The 11,173-nt window shown below is 46.9% G+C and overlaps 1 protein-coding gene across 1 annotated transcript; it reads right to left on the reverse strand.

Moving 5' to 3' along the window:
- Positions 1 to 1,653: 1,653 nt before the first annotated feature.
- Positions 1,654 to 10,095, reverse strand: LOC136933766 (beta-2 adrenergic receptor-like). Its single transcript, XM_067229283.1, has 4 exons — positions 9,390 to 10,095; positions 5,946 to 6,465; positions 4,561 to 4,917; positions 1,654 to 4,344 (listed from the first exon to the last, which is right to left on the reverse strand). Exons 1-4 carry the CDS (start codon positions 9,413 to 9,415, stop codon positions 3,793 to 3,795), a joined length of 1,455 nt encoding a protein of 484 aa, XP_067085384.1. The 5' UTR covers positions 9,416 to 10,095; the 3' UTR covers positions 1,654 to 3,792.
- Between the last annotated feature and the right edge of the window lie 1,078 nt (positions 10,096 to 11,173).

Raw genomic sequence — 11,173 nt, forward strand, 5'->3', positions numbered from 1 at the left:
TATCTCACTGTCTGCATTCCTGCAGAAAGAAAGACAAAGCTAGAGAAGAGAGAGAGTGAGAGAGGCAAGGGGGGGAGAGCTGGAAAGAGAGAAACAGACTTCGGGAAAGCAGGGGATGAGGGATGACGAAATAACAGAGAGTGAAACGAAGAGAGGAAAAGAAGGCGAGCGAGAGAAAGAAGGAGCACGTGACAGAGATGAAGAGAGTGTTTATCTCTGGTCTTCTGTAAACCAGCTTGGATGACTTAGAATCAGCTGCTGGCTGGTCTTATATCTCCAACGAGGCTGTGTCTGGAGAGGAAGACATGGGGAAAAGAGAAAGAGAGACATAGATCAAAAGAGAGAGAGAGAGAGGAGAGAGGTATGGAAGGAGAGAGTGCTCATCCGGGCCAGAAAGGGAGGGTGGGGGCCTGTCATCCATATCTCTCACATCCTTACTCGCCCCCCCACCCTGAAGATAACAAGCTTTGATGGAATATCTAAGAGATTGCTCGTCTCAGTCTGAACTGTGTGCGGTGCGTGTGTCTGGATCTTGTAAAACAACACTTTGACCATGAGAATGTACTTCTGGACAACTGGAGTTTGCTGGGGACTGGTGAGAGAGAGAGAGGGACAGAAGAAAGGGGGGAGAGAGGAGTCGAAAAAGAGGAGGACAGAGGAGAGAATAAGAGTGGAGAGGAGTTGATTATGTAACACCAGGTAAGTCCTCTGAGTTCCAGTCTTGTTTACAGGTGGATTGTTGCTGCCAGCATGGCTCATTAACCTTTCCATGAGTTTACATCTGGTGTCACTTTAAACACACACATATACACGCACACACACACACACGCATGCACAAACACACACAGACACATTTGCACACATACACACACAACCCCACGCACACAACTACACACACACACACATACTCATGCACAAACACACAGGGACACATGCCCATGCACACACTTACACATACACAAACACGCACACAGAGGATAGGAGGGATGAGGACAATTACATGAGATGAGTAGTGTTAGTTTGGTTAATATATCGAGTTTTGAAGGGTTTTAAGCCTTACCAAAACTTCTCTAAGGATCCTACTTGCCTGGAAGAGTCCAGAATGTTCTGTCGTTCCTTAACCTTCTGGGACGACTTGCTTATCAGCCTGATCGCCTGTCTGGGAGTAGGCAGCTGGGCTGTATGTCTGGTGTGGGTGTTCCTGTGTGTGTGTGTGTTAGAGGGCATGCCTCCTAGTTAGTTGAGGGTTGTGGTTAATCTTGGGGGCTTGGAGTTCTGAGTCCACAAGATTACCTTAGGCGTGCCTGTCAGCAGGTGTGTGTTCATTCTACTGTGGTGGGAAATCTCCCAGGACATAGATCATTGTTTCTGGATTACTTGTAGATCCCTATGTCAGTTGTTAGATACACCTGACACCCACTCACCCCCCCCCCCCCCCCAACACACACACACACATTTTGTTTCTGTGGTGGTTACTTGATCTACCATGGCTCATCTGGGAACAGCACACACACACACAGCAACTGCCTTTATCAAGTCTGGAAAACGTGGTATAAATAGCAGGACAGAGGTGCAGGGCTGTGGTAGTACCCCGCCTGACCACAGGGGGAGGTGTGGACTCCCTCTACCCTAAAAAGCAACCACGCAACATCCTAGGCCAACAACAATTTTAATTTGAGACGTTTAGGAAAAATCTAAAGTGTAACCGCTAATGTCAAACATTCGACTGACCTCAAATACATTTACATAGAGACAACAGTTTGTTTCTGCTGACAGTAACACACAGTTGTGTCATGTTATTAAAAAATGGTGACCATTGTCACTGGAATAATTGTGTTGATGTAAGAGCCCATGTTCACAGGTACATCGACTGACACTGAACATCAAAGAGCCTCGCTTGTATGAGAGAGGCTAATATACAGTACCTTGTGATACACTACGAAAGACGCATGCACACACATACATACACACACACAAACAAACACACATTTGCACTCAGACACACACACACACACTGGTCACTGACTACCAAAGGTCAGGTTGGCTGTGCTGGATGGACTGAAGGTCTCTGCAGCTCTCTACAGTTTGTAAACGCAAGATAACTCAAAGATCAACATTACAGGACGCAGCAACCATAGGAACAACACCACAGCAAGAACAACAACAGCAACAACAATAGCACCATTTCTGAGAAAGCAACAGGCGGAAATGTGAAGATGAGAGGTGAAAAGTAGAGAGGAGGAGGTTAGGGGAGGGGGAGGAGAGGAGAAGGTTGAGGTCTCCCTATATTTAGTTTTATGTGTTGGTGATATGCTGTTGTGTGACCCAGCCAAGATGGTGTAGCAGCAGAATGAATGGATCTAATCAACACTGGTTAGTGTGTCTGTGTGGCTAGTGAAAGGGTGACGAGTGGGTGGCTGGTGTTTGTGTGTGTGTGTGTGTGCGCGCGTGTGTGTATGTAATTGTATAACTGATCGTTGCTCAATGTTGGTAGCAGCTGATTATAGCGTGTCTGCACCTGTTGCTGCCTCTCAACCATTTCTCTGGCTGGACGTTGCGATTCCAGACACACAGACACACTAACACAAACACGTACACACCAACACGCACACAAACACCCACACACACAGTGTAAATCTACTCCTTGGACCTCCCAAATCCAGTTTCAGATCAATGAGAAACATTGAGAAACGGGGGGGGGGGTCAGTGTGAGAGATCACTTAACACATCTCCCTCTCTCTCTTTCTCTCGCCCTCTCTTTCTCTCTAGCAATCCAATTTCAATGTAATGCTTTAATAATGCTTTACAGACACTGTGAGAATGATTTCAATCTGTCTCTTTATCCCCCCCCCCCTTTATTTATTTTCCCTTGTAACTCCATGTCTCTCTCCCTCTTCATTCCTCTCTCTCCCTCCCTCCATTTCCTTCTGCAGACAGGGACATACTGAACTGCTTCATGCAGTCTGGAATTTTAAGTTGCTCCCAGATCTCTCTGTGTCATAACACCTTTTTCTACAATGTGTGCACATGTCATCAGGGTCGGACTGGCCGTCGGGAGTGTCGGGAGATTTCCCGAACGGCCGGTCAAACGGCCGCGGCACAATGCAAAAAAAATTAAATAATAATAATAATACATGGTCGTGGGCCGGTCTGCGTTTCAAGTCCTGGGCCGTTTTTCAATCCCAGTCCTGACCTGCATGTCATACATGGGAGTGTATAACTGTGTGTGTGTTTGTGTGTGAGAGAGAGAGGTAGGTAGAGGAGACACGACTTTCCAGGGCTCATGTTTCAGTGAAGTCCAACAACACGCATACGTAACCCAAGGACCCGTGTTTTACATGTGCTCCGACATGCTAACATCCTCGCACGTGCGTGTGTGCCAGACACACACACACACATGCGGGCACTGTCATACAAAAGAGACCAGTGTGCACATTCCGTCTTCACAGTTACATGATTCTGCTCTGCGGTTTCCATCCAAAACCTGAATTGTGGACCACGAACATCTGGAGGAACACCAGAATCTCTTTGGTTCCGCCTCCACAGATCCTCTACAGTAGATCCCCGCAGAACAAGGTTCCATCCAGGGCAGGGTGTAGATCCCAGAGTTTACATCCAAGCGAGTTGGTGTGGCTGGTCAGGGTGACAAGGCCTGGTCCAGAGGTATCCATCCTGGAGCTATACTCCTCATACCATCCAGGGAGCAGGTCCAGTTATGTGGGACTCTGACCATGGATGATCAGGGTTCGGGTGGGGTCACTGGGGTCAGGTCCGGAGGTATGTATCATGAATTCATATGAGTGAGTCTCCTGGTGTTTGCTGCTGATCAGAACCGGTCCTAGAACCAGAACCAGAACCAGGGCCAGGGCCAGGCCATAGCTCCACAGAAGCAGACCCCCCCTCACTCTCAACAGATACCCCCACCTCCCTACCCTGAATATCCTTGTTCTGGGGTATATCTAACGCCCCCCCCCAGCTTCCCCCCGCACACACATATCTGTCTGTGCTCCCTCTGGCCTTGGGGCAGAAGAAGGGCACCCCCGCCCCTCGCCCCGCCCGCCGGCCCCCACACACCCCTCCTCTGAGGCACAGCAGCTCCTGGAAGGCGTGTCTGAACTCGGGGCTCCGGCAGTAGATGAGGGGGTTGAAGGCAGAGTTAGCGTAGCCGATCCAGTTGAGGACTCTGAAGGTGATCTTGATGTCGTCCACCTTCCAGATGGCTACGCCCACGTTGAGCAGGAAGAAGGGCAACCAGCAGAGCGTGAAGGTGCCCATGATGATGCCCAGGGTCTTCAGCGCCTTGTGGTCCCTCAGGCAGAACTTGGAACGCTTCAGGATCCTCACCTGGCCGGTCACATGGTACGGGTTACACCTCACACGTCACATGTTACACTGTGCCCTTTCCAAGTTACAATTTACACATGCATAGTTACTGCTGGTATGTTTTGAGTGTTTCAGTTTTGTTCAACCTGCAAGTTTTTGCCAGTTACACAGTATGTGTTACACATTACATATCACAAATTTAGTGTAAATGGATCTGAAAAAACAACAGTAACTCACCTCTCCCCCTCCTCCCTCCCCCTCCTCTCCAATCTCCGATCCTGCGTTCTGATTGGCCGAGGCGGCGGCAGCGTGGGCCAGGTGAAAGCGTCCCTCGCTGCGTCCGATCTTGGCGAGCTGGCGGCGGGCCTCCTGGAAGACGCGGGCGTAGACGAACACCATGACGACCAGCGGCAGGTAGAAGGAGACGATGGAGGAGGCGACGGCGTAAGCGGCGTTGGTGTTGAAGTCGCAGCAGCTGGGCTCCTTCAGGCACGCCACGGCCTCCACCTCGTCCGACACCCACCACTCCATGTGGATAGGCAGGAAGGAGATGAGGCCCGCCACCGCCCACACCAGCAGCACCACCAGGCATGCCTGGGGGACAGTATGTAGGCCTCTCGTTAATCAAATACTTTCCGGTAGCTTGCATTTAAATGCTCAGTGTGTTTTGTAATGTTTGTACGCTTGATGCACATCAAATCAAATCAAATTGATCACATACACCCATAGAACTGCCCCTCAACCAACCTAAACCCTCAAGGAAGACAAGGAAAAACGCACAGAAAAGGGTTAGAGAGAAAAACTCAAAAAAATTGAAGAAACCTTGGGAGGAGCGATTCAGCGAGGGACCCCTCCTCCAGAGACCGTTGGTGAAAGAGAGGTGCAGAACGTGGGCTAAACATAGTCATGCACATATATTCGCCTACCATTCATTGCAAAATGTTATATTTATTTTATTTATTCACTTAACTTTTGTTTGTATAACATGTCATGTTTCCTATGATGTAGTATTCATTCATGCTATGTGTGTGCTTTGTAATATGTTGGAACTGGGATAGGGAGGGGAGAAGAAGGGGGTAGAGGAGAGAGGATGGGAGAGCAGGGGGTCGAGAGAGGAGGGAGGAAGATAGGGAGGGGCGAGAGGAGGTGGGAGAGAGATAGAGAGGAGAGAGGGGGGAGAGATTGGGAGAAGAGAGAGGAGGGGGGAAAAGGAGAACAAGGGAGGGGAGAAAGAGGAGAAAGGAGAGTGATAGGAAGAGGAGAGAGGAGGGGGGATAATGGAAGGGGAGGAGAGAAAGGAGGGAGGAGAGAGAGATGTGTGAGGTGTGAGGTGTTGGGAATTTAACCAGAGCCCTTTTTTCCTTAAAATTGAAATGCAAGGTGAATGCTAAGGCTTCAAACGGCAAATACAATTACAGTCTAGGACTGTAATCTGTAAAAAAAAGAGGGAATAGTAGAGAGAGAGAGAAGGACATCAAAGAAAGGGATAGAGGAGAGGAAAGGTAAAGAGGTGAAGGAAGGAGAGGTGGTTTGAAAGATAAAGTTCACAACCGCCACAAACACGCAGCCCTCCGCACGTGACGCAAACAGAAGGTGCAGCAGCACAACGTCTCCCAGCGTACCTTGCGCTTGGTGAGCAGGGAGGGGTAGCGCAGAGGCGAGGTGATGGCCAGGTAGCGGTCCAGCGCGATGACGCACAGGGTCTCGATGCTCGCCGTCACGCACAGCACGTCCGCTGCCGTCCACAGCTCGCACAGGAAGTTGCCAAAGTGCCAGTTGTTCAGCAGGATGTAGCATGCCCCGAACGGTACCACCACCACACCCATGACCAGGTCGGCGCACGCCAGCGACGAGATAAATACGTTGGTCACCGTCTGCAACCGTTGGAAACGCACAATGGCCGTGATGACGAGGACGTTGCCGAAGACGATGCCGAGGACCAGCAACGCCATCAGGCTGCCTAGCAACACCAGCTCCGCCTCACTGTAGTCGGACGATGACAAATCGGAGGAGGGGGAGGAGGAGGAGTTTGTCTCCATGGTGAGGTTGGATGGGACGCTCACACTCTCCATGACCTGCAGTGTGTCACAATTCAACACACCCGCACATACACACACACGTACATACACACACCCACACACCCTTGCATAAACATGTACATTCAGACACACACACGTACATACACACGCACGTACATACACACATACACACACACGTATGTACACACACACACAAGCACACACACATAAGAGGACACATAAGGTACATTCATGGTTGCTATCAACAGTCCCAACAGGCCCGTACAGTCGGAGATGGAGGCAGACTGTTTGAGGTCCAGTTCAGTTATAATTCAGAACAGCACCACAACACAAAGCACCAGATGGCACCTTGAGGCACCTTGGTGGATGGAGATATCTCTCCATCCACCAAGCGGCCTCAGCGCAACAGTCACTCCACCTTCCTCGTTCTCACAGACACAAATATTGGTCCCTACCACCAACTATGCCAACTTATGGAGGTGATAGAGATACAAAATATATTGTATTTCGTGGCCACGATTTATTAAATCGTGCACACGTTTTACTTATTTGTTCCCTCATTTTAGTTAAATCGTTCACTCGTTTTATATCTGTTAGGCTACTTAGAACAATTTGGCCTACATTGTTTCTGCTTGATTTGTTTGGACTTGGTCCTAAAGCAAAAGCTGTTTCTAGGCAATGTAGGCTGCTGTCATACAAATAAAGGCACTGTGATGACATTGTGTTTCCACAGCATCCTCCTCCATTTCTTAACACACTCCAACTTCTGTTGAGGACACACAACAACATGTCCACTTCCATACATTTGTCAATTCCCTTGATTGGGATCCATATGATGTGTTTTTATTCATGGTAAATTCATGGTCCATACAAATTAGTTTTCCAATGCTTTTTGGTAGTGCACATGTTGGTGTGTGTCCTCAAAAGAAGTTGGAGTGTGTTAAGAAATGGAGGAGGATGCTGTGGAAACACAGGGCCTCATTTATCAAGGTCTTTGCGCCTGTTTCCAGGTGTCAATTGTTCGCAAAGACTGACAACCGATGCGGGCTATTTACAAACAGGGCGCACTTGCCTAAAATTGCTGATTGCGTGCCACATGAGCGAGTTGCGCTTTCAATATGCGTTCATGGGAGGGTCATTGGGAAAGTGGGAGTTCCACCCAAAAAGGTGGGAGGATACGCGCTAAGTGCGCCTAATTATATATTCTGCGGTATTTACAAAGACTGCCAGTAAGAGTGCGACTCTATTTTGCGGGGGAAATTTACCGCCTCCTAAAAGCAGGTGTAAACCAGGAGCGCGTTTTACTGTGTACAAATTTACCTTATTCAATTGCAGCGGTGATCCGAGTAAGGCGAAGACATCGGCCAATTTTTTTTCGGAGTGTGGATGTTCTTCATGTTGGTATGCTTCATGTTTTGGTTAACCGTAATGTTTTTGGGGCTATCTCGTTGTTTATGATCATTGACCTATGCACTTTTGTAAAGCTCTCTCTTGGAAGTCGCTTTGGATAAAAGCGTCTGCTAAATGAATAAATGTAGCCTACATGTAAATGTTCTGCACTGTAATATGTTCAGGTTTGCAGTTACTGCACGTCACTAAATTTAAGCTTGCGCTTTCTTTTTCCCGTAGGAAGATCCATGATAGAAACATGCGGGCCTATTGTTCTTTTAGATGCGCGATAATTGCGCTTGAGGGCGGAGTATGCGCTGATTGTCTGATGAGTGTCAGGTTTGATAAATACTACGCAAAATGAGGAAGCATAGCGGGCGCTATTACAGAACTCGCATAAAGAGAAGCAGCGTAAACTGCGCATGTGTTAGTAAATGAGGGCCACGATGTAATCACAGCGCCTTTATTTGTGGACGTGTTGGCACTTCATGCCACCAACATCTAATAATGACAGCGAATAACTTTATTTACAACTTTATTCAAGCTGTACCTCATTAACAATACAAAGTTAGTATTTGTTGGCCTCTGTGTTGCCATCTATAGTTTCGCCATAGTTCACTTGCAACTGAAGTTGGTAAGATGCACACAACACGGGAAGGTTTTCAAAAGGGATTCATCAAATTTATAAACATAAGACGAGGGAACAAGTTAACTAAAACGAGGGAATTAATTTGTAAAACGTGCGCATAATTTATAAAAAAATTAGGGAATTCATTAGTAAAACATGCGCACAATTTAATAAATTTCGGTCATTAAATTCATTTTTTTTTCAACGTCACCTCCGGTGCTCCGTACCAACCAGAGGGGAAATACTGAAACATTTTTCAATGTTCCAGGCTTCTGTGGGTGTCAAGGAGACCGTTTGACTGAGGAGGTTATTTCTGAGGATACTGAGGGTTCTCATCTAGCTATTGTTGGGTCTCTGCAGCCTACACAAACTCACATACCATCCTATGTGTCCATGATACTTGAGGGGAGCTATTATCAATCAGACTTATTGATCAAGTCTTAAAAGGGCACTCAAAATACAGTGTATTTCATATAACTGTCCATAATTAAATGTTTATGATGTAAACATATTATAATTATTCAGTTGCCAATGACTTGGTACATGTAACTGTTTCTGATCCCTCCTGTTGTGTAACAAACATGCAAATGACATGCCAATGAGCCATTACATTATTGGTCATCATAAAAAATAAAAAAATTGTGGGGGGCGTTACAGTAACAGCTCTACCTTTTCGTGTCGTAACCATGGTCCACTGAAATACATCCATCATCTAAACAAATGACTGTTCTACAGGAAACAGGTTGATAAATTTGACTAACCAAACCCATTCAAAAGACAAAATCAGCAGTACTCAAATTCAGCATTCAACAACTGTTTGGTTAATTATTGATGTGAAATTTCAGCATGTCCCAAACTAAGTGGCTCGACCCTGGTTCTATTCTGAGAACTCACATCAACACTTGTTGCAAACCTGGATGTATCATTTAGTCCTATAGCAGACGCCATACTTACATAGTACTATGTGTTTGTATAAACATGTACACATTACAGTATTTCATATTACTGACCTCCCAGATCCTTCCTGGACTCCCATAAGACCAATAAGCACAGCAGGTTTTCCAGTGGAAATATTCCAGCACTCAGGTACAGAATTTCAGTACCGCGGGGAGTCTTTGCAATACTCCGGTTGCAGAACTGCATGCACTGAGTACTATAATTCCAGGTACTATTTGCAGTATTCCTGTTGCAGTGCTGTTACTACAACACTTTCAGGTACTCCTGTCATATTCCTGTAAGTATTAATATCCCAGGTGGTCTTCTCAACACTTCTTTTGCAGCTCTCTGAGTACTGACATTCCAGGTAGAGTAATCTTGGTAGTATCTCTGTTGCAGTGCTGTGAGTATTAATATCCCAGTTACTGCTGCTGGTATTCCTTTAGTGTGGTGGAAGGGGTTAGAAATCCTCTTCAAGTGTTTCTTCTTTAGGACTCCTCATTGTTGTAGTCGGGCTTGATTTCCTGTGCTGCTGCTTCTCTTTTTCTTTCTGCCTTTTTCTTACTTCCTTAAATGTATTTCACTCTTTCTGTCTATGTGGTCTCTCCTGCCTCCTGTCTGTCTCTCTTTCGTCCTGTCCTGTCTGTCCCTCTCTCTACCTGCCTGCCTGTCTCTGTCTGTCTGTCTGTTTTTCTCGCTGTCTGTCTATCTGTCTCTCTATTTGTCTGTCTGTGTGTCTGTCTCAGGGTTCAGAGTGTCCCTGTCTGTGTGTGTGTGTGTGTGTGTGTGCGTGTGTGTGTGTGTCTCAGTGTTCTCAGTGTCCCTGCTCTCACACTCTCCAGAGTCTTGCGGTAAAATGCAGCCGTTTCTCCGGCAGGACCTCTTATAGGGGGCAGCTGTGACATCACAGCCAATCAGAGAGCCAGGAGGCCATGGGCATATACACACTCTCATACACACGGCGCACAGGAGCTTCTAAGTACACACCAGTGTTTTCTCTGTCTCAGACTTAAGAAGCATTGTGCAGGCTTGTCTTTATCCTGTTTGTTGGGTGGTGTTTGTTAAGGTAGGAATTATACCTTGGCCATCCTTGTGATCATAATCGGGTCCATGGGGACAGCAAGTGGGATTGCATTTAGATGGTACAGTAGCTGGTTGGTGTGAGATGCTTGCTGCTACAGTAGCTGTTAGCTGCTAGCTGCTGGCCACAGATGACCCATTAAGAGTGAGAAGCGGATGAGAGGAGAAGGGTGAGAGAGGGGAGGAGTCAGCCAGACCACATGGCTCTGTTTGAGAGAACAGGGAAGTCAAAAGGGGCAGAAGATCTCGATAGTGAAGTTACTAGAGATTCATAATGCTCTAGTTCTGCACAGATACCAGACAGTGGCAACACTCAGGAATACACAATTTGGAGCTTGGTACAGGGTCCAACCAAGTATGCAGCATTTGCCCTTGATGATTTCCTGTACGCCCATTATGACATGAGTAGTGATACGTGGGTGGGTACAGAACAGGGCAGATAGGGGCTAGGTGGATTGAGAGAATACCCAGTACTCCATACTAGACTACACCAAGAGAATTCAGAGTTCAGAATTCGGTGTATTCCCCATGCAGGTTTACACAAACAAGGAATTTACTGTGGCAAGAGTTCAAATTCATTCTCTTGACCCTCCTCCTCAGAGAGCCCTGTTAATGAAGATGTGTCTGTGAACTGATTCACAGTTCACAGACAGAGTTGTATTGGTCCCCAAAGTCCCATTGGGCCCACCAGCCTCACACAACATTTGAATTTACTTTCTTTTAATACTTTTCACAAACATAAATATGTAATGTTTTTAATTTTGTTAACAGTCCTTTT

This window comes from Osmerus mordax, chromosome 25 (assembly GCF_038355195.1).
Source record: "Osmerus mordax isolate fOsmMor3 chromosome 25, fOsmMor3.pri, whole genome shotgun sequence".
In the NCBI taxonomy this organism is placed as follows: domain Eukaryota; kingdom Metazoa; phylum Chordata; class Actinopteri; order Osmeriformes; family Osmeridae; genus Osmerus; species Osmerus mordax.